Source organism: Patiria miniata, unplaced genomic scaffold (genome assembly GCF_015706575.1).
Source record: "Patiria miniata isolate m_02_andy unplaced genomic scaffold, ASM1570657v1 HiC_scaffold_7, whole genome shotgun sequence".
NCBI lineage: Eukaryota > Metazoa > Echinodermata > Asteroidea > Valvatida > Asterinidae > Patiria > Patiria miniata.
The window spans coordinates 31,286,166-31,310,906 of NW_024037074.1; the positions used below are offsets into that span (position 1 = coordinate 31,286,166).

General features: G+C 42.4%; 3 protein-coding genes across 4 annotated transcripts in view; all 3 read left to right on the forward strand.

Moving 5' to 3' along the window:
• Positions 1-6,884, forward strand: part of LOC119746429 (G-protein coupled receptor 54-like) — a 39,774-nt gene extending 32,890 nt beyond the window's left edge. The window contains exons 3-4 of the mRNA XM_038223382.1: positions 1,923-2,058; positions 5,207-6,884. Of these exons, the coding sequence (XP_038079310.1) occupies positions 1,923-2,058; positions 5,207-5,916 (846 nt within the window). The 3' untranslated portion in view covers positions 5,917-6,884. The remainder of the gene's footprint in view (positions 1-1,922; positions 2,059-5,206) is intronic.
• A 1,407-nt stretch (positions 6,885-8,291) lies between these two features.
• LOC119744658 lies at positions 8,292-11,647 on the forward strand. The gene is made up of 3 exons (XM_038220716.1): positions 8,292-8,473; positions 10,086-10,307; positions 10,697-11,647. Exons 1-3 carry the CDS (start codon positions 8,419-8,421, stop codon positions 10,909-10,911), a joined length of 492 nt encoding a protein of 163 aa, XP_038076644.1. The 5' UTR covers positions 8,292-8,418; the 3' UTR covers positions 10,912-11,647.
• A 1,721-nt stretch (positions 11,648-13,368) lies between these two features.
• LOC119745625 (sorting nexin-24-like) lies at positions 13,369-21,866 on the forward strand. 2 transcript variants are annotated; one of them, XM_038222123.1, is made up of 6 exons: positions 13,372-13,591; positions 14,470-14,553; positions 15,035-15,139; positions 16,221-16,300; positions 18,711-18,743; positions 20,274-21,866. In XM_038222123.1, the coding sequence occupies exons 1-6, from the start codon at positions 13,532-13,534 to the stop codon at positions 20,407-20,409; spliced, it is 498 nt and encodes a 165-aa protein (XP_038078051.1). In that variant the 5' UTR covers positions 13,372-13,531; the 3' UTR covers positions 20,410-21,866. The 2 variants fall into 2 exon arrangements, with proteins under 2 accessions (XP_038078052.1, XP_038078051.1); XM_038222124.1 differs by lacking the exon at positions 18,711-18,743 and having other exon boundaries at positions 13,369-13,591.
• Positions 21,867-24,741: the final 2,875 nt, after the last annotated feature.

Genomic DNA, 24,741 nt, shown 5'->3' on the forward strand with positions numbered 1-24,741 from the left:
CTTTTTTGTGTAGTTTTGTCACTTATTTCAAATAATCTTTCGTGAAAAAAATCCACCCTGAATGGTTGGACTATATAGAATAATATAGTTACCGTGGATTTGCCCTAAAGTGAATGCTCTTTTATTATTAATCAAAGCAGAAAATATCAAATAACGCCACGAGTCCAGGAAGTGTTTATAAAATTGATGAAGCATTTCGTAAATCTTTGTTTTGGTATGTAGCATTAGTGCCAAATAATTAATCAAAGCATTAGTGCCATTTGATCAGGAAAACTGCATTGTTTTGGGTGAAAGGGATTTTTGGTTAACATTCCTCATTGAGACACAAACTCACAGTCGGATCAGCCTCACCACCCCCGTGCATTTCCTAAGCAACAGTTCAAACGTGCCAATAAACGAAAAGACAAAAACCCGAATTTCTGTATCCAAACTGCCCCAATGATATAACTAACCCAAATTAAACATAATTGAGCGCCCCATTTCTGTTTGAAAAATGAAATATTATATTGAAGAAAATATCAGTAGAAAACACCCTGCGCCTCGCAATATTCCTGTTTTGATAACGCGTCCATGCATTTAGTTTACAAATCAAAAAATTACCCCGGTTTTATACACAAAAGAAAAATTTATTCATCCCCCTGCTGGTTTATCTTTCCTACTTTTAATTCCAGTCGGAATTTTCTCTGTCGGTCATTGTATTGCATTTCTCTTGATGATGGGAAGTTTCTATAAAAAAATGGCTTTTGTTATCAAATTTCTGCACCAAATTGAATTTGCCGATTTCTTACGCATTGTAATGCATCAGCTCGACCGTAATTACGCACCACGAAAATAACAGATCGGTATTGAAAAATACATGTGACCGGTACAAGAGGCCGATCTAAAAATAATAATTTGTAATTATGTGACTTTCGGTTGAAGATTCTTTCCTGGAAAGTCGATACCTTCAGTTAAAAAAAAAAACAATCTTACGAATATTACAAAACCAAAATCTGTTGAGTTGCACTGAAATCTCCGACCTCACTATGTTGTTGCTGCACCTCAATCGCAATCAGAAACTGTGTATTCGTGGAACAAGGCACAACTTCGTCATCCAAATTCCCCAGGAGCCTAACACCCCTCTTTAGAGTTGGGCAGAGAAAATGTCCCAAGTGCCTTTGCAATTTGCCCGTTTTTGGCTGCAGGCAAAAGACTCGGGGAGATTTCAATCAAAATGCAAATTTGTCCCGCGTTTCAAGGTGTGTGTTGTGGGCTGAGAGTGAAATATTTACAGGCATCTTGGACTTCTGCAAGAAACGGTAGACGATAATGAAATGAGATAATTTGAATATGATGTATTATTAGTCACCACACCAGTCACCGTTGTTTTCCACCACTTCCACCACAACCAGCCCCAACTAGGAGAAATGACAAAACCAATCAACATCTAAAGTCATGGGGACGAGGTTATGTATAGGGGCTAATCAGCACACAGTCGCGTCTTCGTTTATGCTCGTTCCTATTTGTGGGTGCGCTGGTATCGGCTGATTTCTCTGGAGTTCTCATGGGATAATCAGTAAGCCGGGTCAAAACCTTTGGAGAAAACTATCAGTTTAAAGCAGCTCAACTGAAATTGGTGAGCGGCTTTCAACTGGTTCAAAACCAATTCATACCATTCGATCAAAACCAGTTACCGATTTCCAGATCTACTGGTACCAGTTGGAATTTTCACCGGGGAAAACATAAAATACGCGTGCATAAGGCAGTAAGATACCGTCAATGCTACGCGTTTCCTTCACAATATGCATTTGAAGAAATGTCCCCTCACCAGCTGCACCCTTTAAAAGTGGCAATTAGGGGCACAAGACAACATCTTCATTGTCGAGCATCAACGCTTTTTTGACGTAATTTTAAGGGACAGTCTTTTTCCCGTTTGTTCACAGGTGTCGGTCCAGGCGACATGCACGACACTGACTGTCATGACGGTTGATAGGTACTACGTCATCATGTGTCCGCTCTCTTCACGGCGCACGCGCACCATCTTCAGGGCTGGGGTGGTGTGTGCGTCCATTTGGATATGTGAGTTTCGAAAAAGAAATGACTTTCTTCTATCTCGTATTCCATTTTCGCCAAAACTATAGTGTTGGTGCAAGAGTACCAGCCTTGCATCCTCTTTGTACCTATCTCACTGACTCACTGGCTGATGAACTCACTGACTGTCACTTGTGAGCCGGGCAGTGCTATTGTATAGGATTACTCAAACGAATGAGCTAAATCCGGCCTATTGTGTAGACATGATGCGTGAAAAGACTTTCAGTGTATAGCCATTCTGGATCAATGGGAGACTTTTGAGACACTAATGGAAGCACACACGCCGGTCCTTGTTCCATTATTTGCGTCATATAATTGAGCATGCGCGTTTAGGCTTAAACATGGCGTAAACGTAAACCATTGAAAAGGACCATTGTGTTTGCTGCCACCAACGTCTTAAAAGCCTTCCATTGGATAACACGAATTCGGTACTCGGAAACTGTATACTGAAATGTTACCACCACTTAGCTATGTCAAGTTGAGCACCTTGTGCCAATAAAATCCTTCCCTTCCTATTTTTTGGCCTCGGGCAGTACTTTTATAGACCGTTCTACCGCCGACGCGTGGTTGGCACATTTTGCCAACCAAGGGTTGACAAATTATGGAAGGTCCTACACTACAACAATGAAGAATAGTAAATAATGATTACAACAATATTATTTCATTGTTGAACAAACAAAATTATCAACAAATGCTACAAAATAATTCCTAAACATGCTCTTTTCTTATGTCCTGATGGTGTTATGAGGACTTTTTTGGAACAAAATATGTTGCCAACCACGGCTTCATTTTCTTACGCTTGCGGCAGCCCATACAAAATGGCGCTCAATATTTACAAACAATAGAAAGGTCTATACCGTCTTCCTCTACCATACCCACCCGGCAATGCGGTGTCCCCATAATATTTCCCAATACCCTACGGCTGTTCTGTGTAAGGACCGTAGATGTCACTCCGGTTTTTAGATCTTGTGTAGTCCCCTCCTCCCGGTGTGTTGTGATAGATCGCGGCAAGTAACAAGCCATGTCATTAATGCTGTTGAAATCGATGGCAAACGACTCGCAGGGAAGTCCGGTGATTATTTTTTTTTACACCAGGGGCTAATGGCATCGCGAGCCGGCCGTGCAGCGGACGCGAATCACGGCGGTGTTGTCTTAAGAATTTTAAGCAGTGCCTTGCCGGAAAAAATGTCGAGTATACGGCGCACACGGTAAACGATTGACCTCAAGAAAAAAAATTCTAGACGGATGTTTGGATTAAATTTGGCGCCAAGTCAACACATGACTTGGGAGTTTTGAGACATCAGGTGTCCCATTACACGGGAAATTTGGCGTTTTGGAGATTCCGTCGTGACCCTTTGGCGTTCTGTAATTCAATATTTCAAGCGTAAAATCAACAGGATGTTGGATAAAATGATTTCCCGAACGAAAATCTTATGCATTTCACAATGTAGGACGCAATGCAATGCAATGCAAGATCAGCATACCAAAAGGTTCCTCACTGTTAAAACGGTGTTCAAATGTCACACAACACAGCTTTGAAATTTGCAAGATTGACAGTTGGGTAGTAACAGACCCCGTCACTGAATTGGTTCTAAAGTTTCCCAATATCGAATGCGAAGTGTTGCGGAACCAACTTTAGTTTCAATTTAAAGAGCGTATGCTTTTCTTTTGGTTCAAGGCGGTTTTGAAGTATACAATGGAACAGTTCTCATGTTCATGGAATCGAATGGTGTTTTGTAACGGTGGCTTAGGTTTCTGCAATATCCATCGCTCACGGAAGTAGAATCGATAGCTTGTTCCAATTGCCGTTGGGGTGCAGACACTCGGCAAGAAATTTACCGTCTGGGGACGCGTCTTTATTCAAATGTAATATGACTACGTCTTGTGTGTGTGCTGTAGTGGGGGGAAATCTCGTTGCATGTTCTGGTGAGAAAGCATGGCTTATGAAAGAACAAGTGCGAGTGCACATAAGCTCTGCTGGCCGTATTGCATGAAAGTCTTACATGAAATCTATCAATATGATCCCTGCCAAAGCTTAAAAATGCGACGCCCAAAAATACAACGCCGACGGCACATATGGAACACCATACTTTAGATTTATACCTAGATTAATAGCAATTTGTGATGAATACCACGGCACGTGACTATAACATTGCTGCACATAATTTGCCTCAATTTACAAACTTCTCATCTTTCCAAATTGTCACAAACATTTTTTGTTAGTATTTAATTTATTTTGTTTGCTTATTTTGAAAATTAATATTTGGTAGTTACATTTTATGAGAAATTCAAGTTAGGCGGCTTGTTTTGGTCTATTTTCCGGGGACGGACCGACTGATCACCAAGTGACATGTAGAATCTCCTGTCGGAGCTTAGAAAAAGGGAAATAACGGCCTTAGGAATACTATCATTCTCATTGTGAGCGTTTATGATCAAATAGAGGGGGATTAAAAAAATTAGTCGTGATGTTGCTCGCGAATAATGGAGACTTAAGACGCTTGGTGGCAGCCAACACACTCGGTTTTTTTTTAGAGTACGTCTTTTGTACATGCGTACATGAGCTAAAACATGACACAGACAATTGAAAAGGACCAGTGTGTTTGCTGCCACCAAGTGTCTAAAAAGTCTCTCTTTATGTGTAGGATTGTTGTACCAAAACGGTCCCCACAACAGATAAAAATTAAGCACTCAGAGACCGCAAACCTCCGCCAAGGCTAATTACCCGCCCCACTGTGCCAATGTGGAAGACGTGAGAAATACCAGGATGGGAAACCAAGGCGCGATGATGCGAGTGTTGGAGGGAGCCATCTAAATGCTTGTCAGTACAGCCAAAAGAAATACTCGCATAAATGGTGCAGAATCCTTAAACAAAATCCTGGATCCAAACCCAGATCCGGATCACTTCGAAAATGTAATTTCTACTTTTAACAAGGACCACCCCTACAAATATTGTCGTGCAAATCCGTCCATAATTTTTTTTCAGTTATCTTGTTTACAGACAAACCAACCAACACGATGAAGCATAAACTCCTCGGCGGAGGTAATAACGAATTGTCAATGGCATAGTGTTTTATTCACCCGATTGAGCAATCTTTTATAATGTTACTAAAGGTGGTTTCTCTTTGCACTGTTTCAGTTTCTGCCATTGTCCACATCCCAATCGCCTTCTTGTTTGACGTTGAGGAGCAGTGGTACTACGGCAAGCTCAGGGAATACTGCCTGTTCAGTCTAGAAGATCGATACGCCATTATTGGCTACTATCTTTACATGTGCCTGTCCACGTTTGTCATACCTCTCCTTATCATTGCCGTGTGTTACATCCTGATCTTGTCACACCTGTGGAAGCTGAGTCGGGTGAGTAGGACCAGGGAGCCTTCCTCGAATGCTGGTTACGGCCCACTGTCTCAGAACCCTCGCTCTGCCGGCCTTCCCCCGGCCCAGAGCTCGGCGCGCACCGCTAGTAAAACCTGGAAGACGACCAGGATTGTACTGTGTGTCGTCATGCTCTTTGCCGTGTGTTGGGCTCCCAAACAGGCCCTCAACGTCTGGAACGCTTTTGATCACGAAACCCACCGAGCATCTTTCCACATCTTCAACGCCAATGTTTTCTGCTTGTGTCTGACGTACGCCAACTCTTGCATTAACCCGTTTGTGTACGCCCTCGCGGGCACCAGCTATCGACACCACCTGCGCCAGATGGTGTCGGGAAACCCAAAGAGAGGGCGCTCTGTCAACAGTCGATTCTCACCAACAGGGGGCGCTAACTCTTCATACCGGTCCGAGATGTACCGGTCGCCACGTCGTTTGTCTCGCACTGAGGCGACGTCTGTGAGCACGTGCGTTTGAAATCCACCCAATCACCAGTAGGAACTACATTTCCATGTAGAGGTGGCCCATGAAAGAACTAGTAGTTGATACGTGACGCGGCATGCAGAGCCGATAGCATGTTTTTCACTGATATACAGTCTCCACAACAGTCGTTATTATTTTGCTCACATCTGAGCTTTGAGCATGAACCCATAATTTGAAATTTGACTGGGGATGATATTAAAGAAGAGATTTACAATTTCATCACGTCTTTATCAAAGGGTTTTCCCAACAGAAACGGTGTTGGTAAAATTGGCAACCATAGCATTGACAGAATTATTACAAAGTATGATCATTCACGATGGTCCATAATTTGTGTTGGAGCTATCAAGATATAAACCTCTTACATTAGAAATTAAGTTGATCGTGACGATTAAATGTCTTTTACTGTTCGTATTTGTAACAACAGGTGCACATATTGTATAATGTAGATAATGAGCGTTTATATTCGAAATGTGAAAGAAGTCAGTTTGTGCACAGGAACGTAGAACCATATGTACCATTTATTGTAAAAGTATTTACCTCCGCTGTTACAGCCCGTCTGCTATTATATGTTCGGCTATTACATGTTTCAACTGGCCTTATCTTTTTGTTTGTCTCTAATGATTTTTCCCCGTACAACCCACTAATTTACAGCCAGTTTTAAAAATGTTTAGGATTGTTTAGTCTGCAACTACTCTGCACTCAGCACAATGGATCCTTTTTGTCCTTAAAAGAGATCCTATGTACAGACAACATACTTGTTTTTATGAACGATGTACATTACCTACCGCTGCCGACAACTTTATTTATTGCAAGGAATGTTATTCTTCCTGCCATTTTTCTTTTCGTCGGGGCCTAGTTTCGATTGTTATTTAATTAAATGGTTGAACAACAATATGGCAAACAGAAATGTTTTGAACCCGAGTATATTTCACAACCATACTTTGCTCGCATTATTTTTTTTTAGCGTTTTTTTAGCGTTGCTTAAACAAAATTCCAAATGGGCATAACAATTAAAAAGTATATTATCTTAGTGTCGTGTTGAACATATTTCTGTGATTAATAAAGGAGCTCAGAAAATCAAACACTTGACATGGAAGTTTTTACGATATCAAAATGAAAGGATGCACCACAGTGAGTTGAAGATATATAATTGATTTTCCACTTCAGATTCGCTTTTCTTAGGTAAGTTCACAATGTATACAATCAGTGCCTTCATCATTCAGTTATAGTGGAGTCCATTGCAAGTCGTCAGAAATCTCGAATAACAGGAAAAATGGAGCGACAGTACACGGGTTCGAACCCTGACAAGAAACATGGTATATGTGTTCTTGGGCAAGACACCTTACAACAATTGCCTCTCTCCACCAAGAAGTAAACGGTACATATGTACCTGCATGCGAGGGGTATAGAGACAAGATTGCGCCGATCTGAAGCTGCTACTGAAAAATTGTCTTATTATGGCCTGATGAGCAGGTGCAATAATTGTGAAGCGATTTTGTCAACTAGGCGCTAACATGTCACAGTTCATTTGAATACATTTTAGACTGAATGACTTGTGATTAATTTGTAAGGACTACGAATCTTGCTTTCAGAAACCGGGCGAAATTGGAAGGGGGGAGGCGAAATTGCACAAACTTCCTCGTTGAGGATTACAGCAGCGCCTGCACCGTCAACTTTAATGCCGACCAGATCCGCCTTTGCATATTCGAATCCAGTTGAGTTATTGGTAACTGAAGCGGTGTCTGTAATCAAACCGATACAATTAACAAGGTGGCCATCCTGAGTGATCAGGCTGACATCGGGGATGTGGGAAGAAAAGAAGACAAAATATCAAGTCTAACAAGGAGAAAATTCAAGACGAAAAGGGAGAGAAAAAATTTGAAAAGGGAAATAGGGGAATTTGTGATTGCGATGATTCATGCTGATAAATTAATACAATTTACTCTTGGTAATAGCAACATACATTTCAAACCTGTTTTAGGGAGGTTTAAATCGATGGGGGGGAAATCGGCAAGAATTATACAGAAAGGAAAGAATAAACGTCTCGAATGTATGTGTACTTGATGGCAATGAGTCATGTGGTGGCATTATGACTGGATAGAGATGCGTTGCTAGGAGACGAGTCGAGTGGAGACAAGGAATGCATGCCGATGGGCATATTTGACGGTGATCACTCATTGATGAGATAACGAGAAGATGATGAAAGAATGTAACAAAATGAAAGGTCGTTCAGGTCATTTTCTTTGTGAAGGTCAGTTGAGTCAGATTTGCATAGGACAATCGCTCATTTGAAATTCGGTTCCCGGTGCACACGATCACAGGTGAATCATGCAATTTGTAATGCGATTCGAGCACTGAAGGTGGGGGGATGCTAAACATTTGCAGTCGCGGGCCCGGTGAGTCAGCAAGCCCCTGCGGTGTCTGGTCGGGCAAGCTCAGTCTAGGCAGTTGCCTCTCGCAGGATGGAGGGGGAGAGAAGGTGACACAAGGGTGGGCATGATGGAGGACAGTGGGGAGGGCCCCGAGGGAGACAGACCCGCCGACAATCGAGGTAAGAGACCACGTGCTAATGGGCAGGGGCCAATATCACGAACCTGGTAAGTACAGAAATTTGCCACGCCCAGAAAAAAATGGTTACCAGCTAAATTTTCATGCCGGCATTACTGTATGTGACTGGTTCGCAGCTGATCTTTGCTTAGCACATAATTTTGCTGAGTATTCTCTGCTGAGCATCTCCATGACAATGAGCTGCAGATCTTAATCGTTATTCATAAATAGCTGGCACAGTTTATCAATTTACCTATCGTTCGCTGGCACGTAGCCACGCCCCTTAGACAACCCTACGTAATTTGGTACGTTAAGTTTTGTTTGTCTGAAATTCTGTGCGTTTCTCGTCGATATGTTTATCATGTAATTGGACTAGCCAATAAAATCACGTACTCTGTACAAGTGATTTTAAGATATTATTGTGTAATTCTTCTCAAGCCTGCTGGCCTTTGTCCCCCATTTTTTTTTTTTATCACAAGACCGACAAACAAGAATACTGTGCTTTCATTGGCTTTAATCTATTTAGCTCAGCACGCAGCTCAGGTTGTCCGCACACGGTGAGTTTTTCGCTTCGCGAGGCGAAAACAATCAAACAGGGGAGATATTTTCCTCACAGCCTTGCGAGACAGTCAGAAAACTCAGCAAATTTGACCGGACACAGGAATATTTTGTGAGCTATGTGCTCAGCAAACGGTCTCGGATGACGTTTTGCTCAGCACGTATAGCTCTCGTGTGCGGCGGGCTTTAAACGTACTTGCTTAAATCCGACCAAGCACATTATTTTGTTCCCATATTCAAGCCATTGTGTCTAGAACTGATTGCAGTAGACCCCTCACATCGGATGGCACATCTAAGGGCAGGTCTTTATTTCTCCTTTGATAAAAATGATTACACATTTTTTTTTACTTTTAAGTCATTGAATTAAAATAACGAAACCTCTTTGCTATTTCGTATTAAGTATACCGACATGTATTAATTGGCCGTTGTCGAATACCATAATACAAGAGAAGTTGTATCGATTTCTTTTTAATTAATTATGACATTTTGGGTGCATGTTCCAAACTCGATATCGATATCTTTTCATATATACGAGCATTGCCAAAAAAATGTCAATCGCATTTATTCACAGAAACCTAACTAATTGCATTATTGCAAACACACCCGAACGTAGTTTGATTGAAGGCATTAGAGGATCATTTGCTTTTCATGCATTTTGTGTTTTTCCAATACTAACAGCACTCAAAATCCAAGAGGAATGTTCAAAACCTGACCCGTTAAAGTGTCAGCTCAGTGGATGTAACACTTTTCGAGAAAACGGTGAAAAACAATGAACAACCTTTTGATCACGAAACACGATTTGATCAAAAGCACTATTTACTCCAAAAACCATTATATTGACCGATCGTTGGAAATCGTACATTTCTTGATTTCATCTAAATGACAGCAAACCAGACGGAATAATTGCACGGGGTGTTTTATTACTAGTACTATCATATATTTAGCCTAAGTAAGTGTGTTTTTTTATTTTATAATAGTCGGTAGGTTACTTTTGGGATAAATACAAGTGATTCTTAGATGTCTTTAAATGTATACATTATACATAAACACCCCCTCAGGGTTTTCTACACCTCCTCCCGGCGGAGTTAGTCTTGAGGATGTTGCGAGAGAGCTTGTTGACAAGGAAACAAAAACCACGGATGATGGTGATGATGATGATGTGGCCATGGCAACAGGAGATAAAGCGAGCACGGATGCTGACCACGAGAAAACTGAACAGACGACCATGAAAGACGAGGTAGCTACGGAAATGAAGAACCCAAAGAATGTCCGAAAATGTGGTAGGTTTTTTTTTATTTTCAATGTTTTTTTTTAAATTGAATCCAAGGCTACATGCGATACCATCATTCGTAACAATACCATTTTGATTTCTGATGATGCTTCATTCTTTTTAAAATCTTCAAAGGCCCATCAGAACTTTAAAGAGGCGCTCAAAGTATTTAAAAAAAAACATGGAAATCTTATTGGGGTTTTTATTTTAAACTCAAAAAGATAATGCCCACTAAAATCTGGAGCTAACTAGGTAGAGAAAGAACTTTCCCATGATGGGGGAAGGCATGTTTATGTTTTAAGGCAACTCATGCTGCAGCCATGATATAAGAGATCTAAAACCTCTGTCTAAAAATGGAAATTCTGAAATTTCTGCCTGGATTTCCTGTATGTTAACCAGATGATGAGACGGCCAAGACAACATCCACGGGAAGAGGTCTCGTCAGGATTTTCGTCAGACGCCGAAACAAGCAGGACAAAGAAGCGAAAAATAAGGAAAGCCGGAAGGAAAGTAGGAGTGAGAAGAAAATCAAGAAACAGGAGGAAAGAATGAAAAAGCACTCCAAGATTGTCGTCTGTATCTTTGCGTGTTGTTGTGTGCAGCCTTCCGAGTGATAGAAATTGATTTTTGTGGTGTTTATGCAGATTCGGTACGTGAGCACGAGGGGGCGTTGTTGTGCCTAGTCGTATTTGTTCGTATCGATATCGTCCCCATCGCCTTTTGGCCAAAGTTACCACTATAATTATATCCGTTGGACAATTTTTCGCGATGAAAACGCCGATTCGCAGAGCGTACATGTTGGTTTGTGGCACTTGTTACCGTGCTATATGTGTATATGTGGGAGACTTCGGTCTGGTATCATCTTCGTCGTCTACGTACAGTCCAAGGCTCATAATAATCCTGATGCTTTCAAACCCAAAGAGAATGACCTTGTGTGACAGAATTTGGTGTCTTTATAATCAGAAAATGAACACAAGACATGAATATGAGCCCACGGTGGAAACGTTAAGTGTCCTCAGTCGCTCTCTCCTTTTTAACGTTGAGGGCTTCACTGCGGTGCACGGTACAGATCGAGTCCATAGCCCTAAAACCGCTTGACCCGAATTGGTACATATTAATTAATAGTTTATGCAATTAAGAGAGACGCCAGTGTATGCAAAATGTAAATGTATAAAATTAGGTACGTCATTGCAACTGAATATGCGTGTTTGGATTATAGTAATAATAAGCAGCGTCAATTATGGGATGTTTATGCAAGTTTAGTCATGCAAAATACGTCAAGTTCGTGCAATAGACTGATCCATTAAAAAGTACCGCCCCCTGACGTTTGACCAATCACAGCCTTGGTTTATGCCCTTTCTGGCATTGATGAAGCGTGCACGTGTTGCTTTCCCACGTGCGCAGCTGACGGGGCTTAATGGATCAGTCCATTAGCTGGTAGGTGGTTGTTAGCAAGTTGAGATTTGGTGAATACAAATAGGAGGGCCCTATATTGAGTGGGTATGTTACCGCTCCACTTAGCGCCATAGTGGTGTGTAAATAAAACTGCTACATCTTGTGTCTAATTTTTTACCTGCAAACTTTTTTTCTAACTCGCCGAATGCAGCTGTTTGAAAATCTTTTTTGACATTTTGTATTTTATTTCTGAATAAAAGGTGTTGTGAGTCCATTTAAATCGCTCGTATTTCCAAACTGTTTCATCAAGTAGACTTGTGTATGTATTTTGAAAAAAAAAAAAAATGTTAAACCTTTTCATCAATTCATTTTGTATTATGGAAATAAGTGCGAGTGCACAGTAAGCTGGCAGTGTTCGACTCAAGCGTACATATAGTGTAAACAACATAATGATGCATAGTAGAGCTTAAAAAATGCGACGAAATCAATGACCAAGCAAGCCCGGCGCGCAGTGGCGTATCCAGGGGGCGGGGGCAGAGGGGGCAAAAAAGAAAACCCACTCAAAAACCATTACAATGCGCCGTGAAAATGGGTATATAATTTGCAGTATGCATAATAATGGTCAGTTTTGAAGAGCGCCCCCATTTGTGAGGTGGGTACCAGCCCCTCCCCCACCCCCTTTGATTTTACGGAGGCAAAGTGTCCCGGAGAAAAAACATGTCTACATTTCGGCACGGATGTGCAGTTTCCTGTACAGTGGACGCACAGGTCGCTAGTCGACATGAAAATGCCCGAAAATTGCAGTTTTGGTGGTTCAAGGGAGGCCACAAGGATCGCTGGAGCAGTTATAGTTACATAGAAACAGGATTTTCTGGGTTTAGGCGACCATTGAGCGTCCTGGCCATCTTGGTCGCTCATAGGTGGTACAAAGGTCGCAGCCCTGTGTAAAGGCGGCCTATAAGCGCTGCTGCTGGGACTGCAGTCTGCGAAGTCCAGGTTGTGCATCTTCGTACAGGTTCGAGGGCATGTGGTCCACTCGGGGGATAACCCCGGAGGGGTTATATGCCTATATGGGCCTATATGGCCTATATGGCCCTCCGGGGTTATAGGCCTATGGATGGACATGGAAGGAAGTACGTGTGTAGGCCGAGACCGTCGAGATCCCAGAAGAGTCCTTTAAAGGGTTGGCGTGGGTCATCCGACCCGTGAATGCTTGGTCAGCACATAACATTTTGTTATTCACCAAAGCTGAGTATTTGTAAAAAAAAAAGTATTTAAGAAGTATTGGCATTAAGTGCTAGTGTCTATGGGAATTTTAATGCAGGGTTGCACCCCGACAGGCCACGAAAAATCTATCCAATCAGAGCGTGAATTAATATCAGCGTCCTGTTTGCAGGGCGGGGGTACGATCGAATTATCATAGCCTGCACTCCGTGCGTGCGAATAATGTTTCTGACTATGTCAATAGAGGGCGCTAGTTTTCTTGTTTCTATAATGGGAACAAAGTTAGTTCGGCAAACGATGCTCTATAGCTTCCATGGGTTCCTTTTTTCTCTGTTTAAACATGGCTATTAATATTAAGCAATAAATTAGGAATCCTTCCATATCGGTGAAGTTAAGAACGAAAGAGGTTACACGGGGGTACGGGTCTATTAAAAACGATATATACGATACCAAGCGCAAGCTGCGCCCCGATCCCCTGAGTGGAACTCAACTATGGAGGGCGCCCTACATGTACTCCACCCGAGCTTGCAAAATTGTAGGTCACACGGGGTTTTGTTACCGAGGTTTTGTCCTTTTACGGATGATTTATTCCAGTAAAATTTTCTCAGCCTTGTCATGATCAGTGTTTGTATTCCAAACATCAGGCAGGTCGTGCAGGATGATGAGAAATACACGGTAAGACACATTTTTGACCAATTCTTAATCCCTAGACATGCTATTGCTAGAGGGGGAGTAGACATGGTAGAGGCAGTCAGGCATCAGGCAGTTCTTTAGTTTTGGCATCACTTGTCACCCTGACTGTGCACAAACCCTGTGGGACTGGTCTGAAAATTTCTAAGTGTTTTCTCAGTAAATACTTAAATATTTTCCCTGCTATTGTGCTAATTTTGACGTTTTAGGACATCACTGTCTGATGGCTGATAGTGCTAGGTCACTCAAGGGAAAAAAATAGTGATGGCCAGATTTGGGAATCTTTCCGTCCCAGAAACACACTCAGTCTCCCTGGGAGTGGGACTCACCCAAACCTTGTCCAGCATAACCACTACACAGGTCCTTGAAGAAAATAATGATCCATGGGGAAGATTCAGCCTACAATTGCAGTGAAAAGGAGGCATGTTACTGACAGCCAATCAAGTTAGTGTCGAGGCAGAGCGGCAGTTGGTTTGTGTACAAACATAGTTCATGTACAAAGGAAATAACTGGTTCCCGGTTCATCCACTGCGTACAAATCATGAAATGTACTTTGAATGATCCAAAGTTATTAGGGGCGAGGATTTGTCTGGGAAACCATCGCAAGTGAAATTCAAACATATTTACGCGTCGTACGCCTGATGCTCATGCGAAGACGCTGTGACTAGTACCTTTGGCACATTGAGTAAGTAGTGGGTACTTTGCATGCAAAACGGTACAATGTGCGCGCGCGTACGCGGAGTGTCTCGTCCACGGAGCGCTCAAAAGTGGCAAAAGCGTGCCCTCTTTTGTTGGTGCATGGAGCCCATATCTTTCTAAAATGAAACACAAATGTCTATGTTTCGCTTTGTTTAATCACACAGACTTACCAGGTGCACGTCCAAGTCTCCGGTAAAACCCACGTCATTGAGAAGCGATACAGTGAATTCCATTCATTACATAAACAGGTAAAGTACAATGTACATGTAAGCTTTGTTTGAAACTAAGCATTGTTATTAGTTCATTGCTGTCTGCTTCACTGTCCAGTCTTTCCAGTTTTGAAATTGGTACATAGGTTTGCGGAGGAAAATGTAGTATCCTAACGCCACTTTACAAATGGGGTCTGTGTACAAATACCACCCTCAACGGTAAGAAAGGGAGAGTTGGGAAAGACAACTACAAGTGACATTGAATGCATCACCGACGAAGTGTGAGACGCCTAACGCTCAGGCGGAGACGCTGTGGCTTTCTGCCCCTTCAGAAGTCGTGCACCCTACGCACGCGGTGTGGTCCGTCCACGGGGCTGTCGAATGTGGTCAAAACAGCGCCCTCTCTTGTTTGCACACAGAGCCCTTATATACCAACAACAGAGTTGTCATCTTACCTTGTTCTTTTAGATTACAGAAACTTAAAAATTTCAGTGAGTATTTTTGCTTCTATTTTTCAAAGGTTAAGAAGTCCATTGAGACGCCCGACTTTCCCCCAAAGAAAATGCGATCACTGACAGTGAAAGGCATCGAACAGAGAAGGCAGGCGTTGGAGACGTATCTACAGGTGGGCTGTGCTTTGTGTGGACAGACTTGGCACAAATGTGCCTGTAGCAACATGCTCTATTTACTTTGTAATCTTGACTTCTCATTCCCAGGGTGGGGGCAGGCCGTGATGGGACTCGGGGAGAAGATTTGTGAAAGAAATTGAATGTTGCACCCCTTTCCTGTGTTTAATCACCCTCCAAATCCCACCCCCTTTCCACCTCAGAACCTCCCCTTTCCCCAGTCAATGCTTGGTCAACCCCTCTCCTCTAATGTTGTGCAAGCCAGACCCGAAACCTACCCTACCCGAAACCGACTTCAGGTCTCTTCAGGTCGGTTTTTCCATCATTTCAGTCGGGTCGGTTTCAGTTTTGCAGTCTATCGTGCACAGTCTATAACGTGTAGGCCCACCAGAAGGTAATAAATCTTGAACCGTGCACCGTACAGTATGATTCTTAATGAAGAGACAATGATTTTCATGTGATCCAGGTAACTTCAGGCGCAAAAATCAGACGCAGTTGCCCAAGCCAGATATACGGGCTTTTGGGGTCGGTTTGGTTTTGGGTTGGTTCGGGTCTGTTTTTGCTCGATTTTTGGGCGGGTCGGGTCGGATTTAGGGAGTTCAGATCGGTTTGGGGTCCAATGCTGTTTATATCTATTAAGTTTTGGGTCAGTTTGGTATGGTCAAACCGACACGATGTACAACATTAGTCTCCACCCTCACCAGAGAAAACTGCGTGTGGAATTATAATGCATGCACAATTTGAGGTATGGAGTTCCATTTCCTTGTGATAAAACAAACTGGCAGTTTGATGAATAAATTGGACCAGATAAAGAACAAAAAATGGCAGAACATTTCTTAGTTTTACCCACATGGCCGTAATCTTCACATCACATGAAAGAGGAAAGATGAAGAAGCAATCTTCTCGCATGATATTTGCCATTGTAATCATTCCTTGACGGTGAAAAAATATGCTGAAAAGTGTGAGTTTTCTACTAAAAGATCTATTTTTCACGCTCTAATGATTTCTTGGGAGATTCAAGTCGGTAAACATTGTGATACTGAAGAGTTTTAATCCATTCTTTTCTTTTTGTTCATTCAGACACTCCTAGACAAAGACAATGTGCCCAAGTCCTTGTTGACTTTCCTCAAAGTCAAGAACCTCAGAACTGTCAGCTACGAGTGAGTAACAACTTTGAAAGATTTCCACCGACCTCAAAGCATTTCACAATTTCTTCAGTTCTTAGATTTTAGAAACCATGGAGCAAATTGGGAGACATTCCAGTTGTATTCTTTAGCTTGATTCACAAAAATGGAAGGCTCAATTTTTGGAAGGGTGTTTTTTTTAATCCCACCACTGCTAAGGACCTACAGACTCAAAAATTATTCATGCAGGGGTCTCTTAACTGTTGTGGTTATTTTGGGGATAAGAATTGATACATTATGTGGGTAACTTTGGTGGTTTGCGAAGTCCCGGCCACGTTTCCAGCCTCAGCTCTGGCTTCAAACTTATCAAGAACAGCCAAAAAGGACATTATGCCAGCATCCTGAAGCAGAGTCAGAGCACCCCCATGTCACGAGCATAAAAATGTCCTGTAGGCAAACCTGATGGTGGAGCCGACTATTCGAAAACCCCCTTTATAGACTCTTTGAATGAACACTTGAGGGCGCTAATTGATCTTCTCACTGAGCTGATTGTAAGGCTGCGTCCGTAACACACATAGAGCTATATTAAATTACTAGAGCGCCAACTTCGTGTACAAAGTAATGCCTGCTGGGCGCATCCATGTTTGTGCACAAACCTATGGTGAACAAGAAATTTTGTACGGCTTTTGTACGGCTATTTGCATATCTGCGTTTGTATTCCATACCGGTGCGTTATCGAAGCCAATACGCCCAAAACCAAAATGCACGATCAACAAATGAGCGTGTCATTTTGCTCTACACAAACAGCGCAACGCGTGCGCGTATTCGCTGCCGATGCTTTTTTCCGTCACAATGACGCACTTAAGTTGTTTGCGTATGTTCTACTTGCGTGTTGCATGTAGAGTACACTTTCAAAATTCAATCCTTACTATAATTCCAGGAATCTCTGTCTGTCTGTCTGTCTGTCTGTCTATCTCCAGAACCGGGCACCGTATGAAGTTGAAAATCGGCGGGTGTATTGCTCGGGACAGCAGAATGTGCAGTGCCAAGTTTGAAGTGGTTTGGACGAGCGGTTCTCGAAAAAGCTGCAAAAAAGCAGCATTTTTTGAGCTTCAACGTGGCAGAGTATAGCCTAGAACACGCGCAGTCCTTTTCAATTGTTTACGTCATGTTCGAGCCAAAGCGCGCGTCCTCGCATAGAATAATAAGCCGCGTGTAGAATAATATGCCACGTCAATCAAAGGTATAGTTCTATATCTATGGCGTCAATATGCCGCGTCCGCGCATAGAATAGAGGGTAAATAAGCAATGGTACACTTTTCTTCCTCATAATTGTGGGCGTTGTTTGCACGAAAATTCTCAAAAATGCAGCGGTCAAGCAATTTGCCCCTCCCGAACAGGCACATTTTCAACTTGCCCCTCCCGAACAGGCATATTTTCGTCCTTTTCAATTGTTTACGTCATGTTTGAGCAAAAGCGCGCGTGCTTAATATGACGCAACAATGGAAAAAGGACGGGCACATCATGGGGTTCTTTTCAATTGTTTACGTCATGTTCGAGCTAAAGCGCGCGTGCTCAATATGACGCAAGCAGTGCAAAAGGGACGGGCACATTGTAGGGCGATAGCACTGCACACCATGTCTTCGTACGTACATATACGTGAGTGGCATGCACGGGCACATGTATTTTGTAGTCAACTGAGCAACCATCACTGCACTGTATGTAGGCGGTCGACTGAGCAACTCTAATACAATATGGTATCCCTACAGTTGTAGGGCGATACCATATTGTCCAGTAGGGGTAAATATCAGTGCCAGGGGATGACGACATTTTGTGTGTTTAACTTGCGAGTGTGCGTTCACACCATTGAATAATGTGCGTTGTTTGCACGAGCTGCAGTTCTCAACTGCCCCTTCCGAACACGCACATTTTCGACTGGCCCTGCACTAGTCCATTTAATTTCATTATGTTCTACAAACACGCACATGAATTCAAAATGTCTGCGCCCAGGACGGCTTCAAAGCGTCTCCACGCGCAGAATGACGAGGTAGTGCTCTAGTAATTTAATATAGCTCTATGGTAACACACCAAGTCTATGGGATGTGGCTGCAGCTGCTTCCATAGGCATGATAGGCATGTGTGTAATTTCCAGTCACAGTCAGTTAATTCGGACACAGCATGATTCTGTGAAGGAAGATCATCGGAGATAACTCTCCATCTGCTCAGGCATCCACTTCCTCCGCATTTTCCATATAAAATCCCTACTCAAAAATACTGTGGAAATTACAGACAAGACAAGTGAATCATGGTGTTCTGTTTTGGCTAGACTTGAAGCAAATTCATCGGGCAGTATGCTTTATCATATCTGTTCTGGGGGCCTTTTTGTTTTCTCATTGTATATTCCATTCCTATTCATTTTAAGTTTTGCATGCTGTTTGTATTTCAGTTCACTGGATGAACTGGGGAAAGAACCTCAAAGGTAGCCGTTGTATTATCCAAATGTTTCCTCCAATGGATACCTTGATGATCTGAAAACCTCCCCTCCCAAACTGCAAATTCAGATTTCTGAAAAAAAGTCTTTGGAATCCATTGAGGTAACAATGTACAAATCATGCTCAGTGGTAATCTTGGTCCATTCCCATGACAAACGCGGTAAAGTTGCCTCAGCGGTGGAGGTCTCTTTCAACAAGATCTATCAAATCCAGTCTCGGCGACATTGGCAGCACTACCCAGGAAGTTCCGAGCATCCCTCACGCGCATGCATTGGCTTGAAAACAACGCGAGTGTGAAGTGATCAAAATTTCCTGGGTAGCGCTGCCAATATTGCCAAGACCGGTGTCACGGTCTCACTTCTCCGGCGTGCTAGCTTCTCCAAGTTGGACATTTCGCTTCAACATGCATGCACAAAATTGCGCAGTATAGTGCTCACTTTCGCCAACTTTATTTGTGTGCTGAGTTCTTTGGGGTTGTACTGGTGCACTTTTGTATACGTCACAGGGTACCATCGAATCCAGACCTAGCGCGCAATTAACTATAAACCAACATCCTAATAATACCCAAAAAGACTTGAAGGATGCACATTTATTTTAAACCGTGGTTGAACGTGGTTGCAAATTGAACATGCATGTGATGGACCACGACCAAGCAAGGAACACGGTTCTTAATTATTCCTCAACCCACACGCAATGACGATGGGAACACAACTTCAGAATGCTTGCAATATGACTTGACCCGCAGGAGGTGTTACATAACGCATTCTTGGGTGTCCCTCACAGCCCGAGGAAAAGTTAGCACAGCGGACACATGAGCATGAATTGTGCTCATGTAACGTGCACTGTAACGTGCTCAATTACCCGCCAAATCCACCCGGAGAAGCTAGCACGCCGGAGAAGTGAGACCGTGACACCGGAGTTGATTCATCTAGTTGATAGCGACCTTGCTTACTATGGACTGGCTTTATAAAGGGGAATAAAATCCAAATCAAGTCTTGGGCCAAGACCAACTCAGTGGTACGTTGTAGCGCATAACCACGTCCCCAACACACTGGGCACTCAAGGTCTAGAAACATGTTAATAATAATAATAATTAACAGTTCTTATATAGCGCATATGCACAAGAAATGTCTCTATGCACTTCTGAAAGCATTTAACAAGTGTGTCTTAAGTTGTGATTTGAAACTTTCCAAGGATGGGCTGATCTTGATTTGATGAGGTACTTTTTTTCCATTCTTCTGATGCTGCAATAATCAAATGTTCCTTGGCAATAAGATCTGGTATGAAGTGTCTGTGGAGTTTGATGATGTTGATTCTTTAGCATGGAGCAGTCACTTGGAGCAGCATAAATTCCCAATTCTGAGCAAATGGAGCTATATGTATCTGCTTATCTATTCCCAAAATAAACAAGAGTCCAATAATAATAACCTTCTAGATGAAATTGCCAAGATTTGATAGACGTTCATGTCACTTTTAAGAACTTCTAAAATATTTGACTATAATCACTTTTTGCAAAGGTCCAGCCACCAGCCAGTGATGTCCTTCCAAAGTGACGCCTACCTCCACCCTCCGTCATGTGACAGTGGCCTGCCAGACAGCCTGGACGAAGGGGTGCGAATGGGACTCTACGAGGACGTTGTGGAGGTCACATGATGTCATCGGTCACATGATTTCATTGGTCACATGTCATTGATGACATGATGTTGTCGGTCACATGATGTGATCATTCACATGTCATTGGTCACATCATGCCATTGGTCACATGATGTCATTAATCACATAAAATCATTACCAACATGATGTCATTGGTTTTTATGTCAGTGGTTTGATTATGTTATTAGTCACATGATGTCATTAGTCACATGACCTCAGTGCACATGATACATCATGTGTTATAGCATGGCCTGTAGTGTGCTGCATTCTTTAGATCACCCCTTATTGTTTTTTCAAATTACTGAAATTTTCGGGCGGGGGGTGGGGTGGCTGCTGTGCTCTTCATGACATCTTGCCCATTTCACCGCCATGAGCAATGCAACCCCACTTAACTGATACATGTATATGTAAGAAAAAAAAAAGAAAAAAGATCTTCCCTTACTAATGGCAGTTACAATCTGCCGATTTTGGATATTTTTGTTTGTCAGAACAGTTCACCTGTGTTATGATATAATGAATTTGGTAAATAATTTTACATTAGCAAAATGATCAATTTTTGCCAGTTCATATCTTCCAGTCAGCATTGGCCAAATTTTGGCATTGTTTGTTTGTTGTTTATATCTTTGTTTTAGATACTGTTCTGTGAAAATGTTTGCCGTATGATACCTGTAAGTGCAATCACTATCAATATTCTATAATACGTGTCATTATTAAATAATAATATGTTCTCCTATTTTTCACTTAATATTGTTGACTGCTGTGATGTGGGTTGTGACCTTTTTAACTCCCGTTTGGGCGCCATGGGCGCATAGCACCCTCATATGCGCCCCTCGGGTGTTACAAACGTCATATCCCACATCACAGCAGTCAACAATTGTTTTGTTATATCGTGCCAATATAAACTCAGAAAGATAAATGGTTGAAACGTATGCGCCTATCAAATGTTCAAACAGTATCCAAGTATCCAAGCCAGTCTCCTGACGATGACTAGAGCAGGCTAGTCGAAACGTTGAGACCAAAGACAAGTTCGTTTAGAACTTACAGCAGGACTGTTCTTATCAGAACAAAAAACTACTTAGCAAAGTTGATAATAAGCAGGACAAGTTCTTTTCAGAACTAATATCTTCTAAGCAGTAGTTATTACCACATGGTGTTGCCGCAAACCGAAACGATACCGATACCCCACCATGCAAAGCCTCAAATCTTATATCAGTATCCAAGCACACGATATAACAATGAACGTTAGCATGATCTTTATTATTGCATGTTACTGATGTAATATCATTTTAGCTTCTTTTAAATTTTCAGAAGGTAGTATCATTGCATTTTAACTTCACTATGAGTAATACATATTTTATTTTCTCATATTTCAATGTCACTTATATGATCAGTAAAATTGGTTAACTTTATGAGGATCGAATGAAATTGACGTGTGAAATAAATTTAAAGTGAACGAATTTGGACTTTTGTGTTATGTTTTTTGTACGTTAATTTGGTTCAGTTAACATCCGTGGGTTTAAGGAGTCTTCCCTGCAAGTTTCCATCAATTTCATATTTTGGGCCAAATCTGAAGAAAAAAAAAATACAAGGGGTTTTATTTGTTGTATTAGATTGATATTTTGTCCTTGAGGTTAAAAGCAATTTCATTTTTTGAAAAAAAAACACAAGGGGTAAACCTTACTTTTTTATGAAATTTGGCCCTCAAAATGAATTTTCTTCAAACTATGCAGAAATTGTTTTTAAGGGAAGAGGAGCATCAATCAACATTCAAACACCAAATACATGTATATTGAAGACTTGGGCAAATATCATCGATATTTAGAGGAAAACAAATCATTATTTTTGACTAATTTCACCCCAAATTTGAAGCGATTCATTTTTGGCCAAAATTGAAGAAAAAAAACACAAGGGGTAAGCCTTACATTTTTGATGAAATTTGCCAAAAAATAAATTTTCTTTAAACTATGCAGAAATTCATTTACAAGCAAGAGGAGCATCAATCAACATTCAAACACCCAATATAATGAAGATTTTGAAAAAAAATCATCGATATTTACCTCAATCTTACCTCTACGGAAAGTACATACCCCTAGGGGCGACGGTTACTGATCGTCCCCAGAGGTACATACCTCTACGGACGACCGTTATTGATCGCCCGCAGAGGTACATACCTTTACGGACGACCGTTATTGATCGCCCCCAGGGGTACATAAAGGAACTTCCGCTAGAGGCGACCAATAATTGTCGCCCCTACAGGAACGAGCGTTTCTATATACCGCTACGGGCGACCAATAACGGTCGCCCCTAAAGGAACTTCCGCTAGAGGCGACCAAAAATTGTCGCCCCTAGAGGAACAAGCCTTTCTATATACCGCTAGGGCGACAATTAACGGTCGCCCCTAAAGGAACTTCCGCTAGAGGCGACCAAAAATTGTCGCCCCTGGAGGAACGAGCGTTTCTTCATACCGCTAGGGGCGACAATTATTGGTCGCCCCTAAAGGAACTACCGCTAGAGGCGACCAGTAATTGTCGCCCCTAGAGGAACAAGCCTTTCTATATACCGCTAGGGGCGACAATTAACGGTCGCCCCTAAAGGAACTTCCGCTAGAGGCGACCAAAAATTGTCGCCCCTGGAGGAACGAGCGTTTCTTCATACTGCTAGGGGCGACAATTATTGGTCGCCCCTAAAGGAACTACCGCTAGAGGCGACCAGTAATTGTCGCCCCTAGAGGAACAAGCCTTTCAATATACCGCTAGGGGCGACAATTTTTGGTCGCCCCTAGCGGAACTTCCGCCTAAAGGAACTTCCGCTAGAGGCGACCCAAAATTGTCGCCCCTAAAGGAACGAGCGTTTCTTTATACCGCTAGGGGCGACAATTATTGGTCGCCCCTAAAGGAACTACCGCTAGAGGCGACCAGTATTATTGTCGCCCCTAGAGGAACGAGCCTTTCTATATACCGCTAGGGGCCTAGCGGAACTTCCGCTAGGGGCAACCAATAACGGTCGTCCCTAAAGGAGCTTCCGCTGGAGGCGACTAATAATTGTCGCCCCTTGAGAAACGAGCGTTTCTGTATACCGCTAGGGGCGAACAATGCCGGTCGCCCCTAAAGGAAGTTCCGCTAGGGGCGACAACTATTGGTCGCCCCTAAAGGAACTACCGCTAGAGGCGACCAGTAATTGTCGCCCCTAGAGGAACGAGCGTTTCTATATACCGCTAGGGGCGACAAGTATTGGTCGCCCCTAGCGGAACTTCCGCTAGGGGCGACCAAAACCGGTCGCCCCTAAAGGAACTTCCGCTGGAGGCAACCAATAATTGTCGCCTCTAGAGAAACGAGCGTTTCTGTATACCGCTAGGGGAGAACAATCGCCTGTCGCCCCTAAAGGAAGTTCCGCTAGGGGCGACAATTATTGGTCGCCCCTAAATATTACAGGAAATTTCTTTGCAATACAATGTGTTTATCTTGAGTTCCCAATTTCACTGTACTGACATGATGAAAATACGGAGTGTCCTTTGTACTGCAATTTCCTTAAATGATATTACATTCATTCTTTGGCGGTTCCAGTCAAGATTCTAGATTTTCGTGTCAAATACCATGACAAAATACTACAGAAAATTTCATTCCAATACAATGTGTTTATCTTGAGTTCCCAATTTCACAATAACTGTAATTGCATCTCGAACTGCCAGACGTCGGAGCGCGGTGAGCAGTGTTTGTGAAGTGCGCCCCCTTTGTAAGAAATTGTTGCATGAGGATAAAATACTGAGTGTCCTTCAAATACTGCAATTTCCTTTAATTGTATCACATTCATTCTTCGGCGGTTCCTGTCACGATTCTAGATTTTCGTGTCAAATACCATGACAAAATATTACAGGAAATTTCATTGCAATACAAAGTGTTTATCTTGAGTTCCCAATTTCACAATAACTGTGTTGACATGACGAGAAAAAACGGAGTTTCCTTCGTACTGCAATTTCCTTAAATTATATTACATTCATTCTTCGGCAGTTCCTGTCAAGATTCTAGATTTTCGTGTCTAATACCATGACAAAATACTACAGAAAATTTCATTGCAATACAATGTGTTTATCTTGAGTTCCCAATTTCACAATAACTGCTGACTTGATGAAAAAATACGGAGTGTCTTTATGGGTCAAATTAAAATTCCCAGTGTTTGTATAGCGCGCCCTCTTTTGTAAGAAGTTGTTGACAACTTTGGTCGCCCCTAGCGAAAGTTCCGCTAGGGGCGACCAATAACGGTCGCCCCTACAGGAACTTTCGCTAGACGCGACCACTATTTGTCGCCCCTAGAGAAACGAGCGTTTCTGTATAC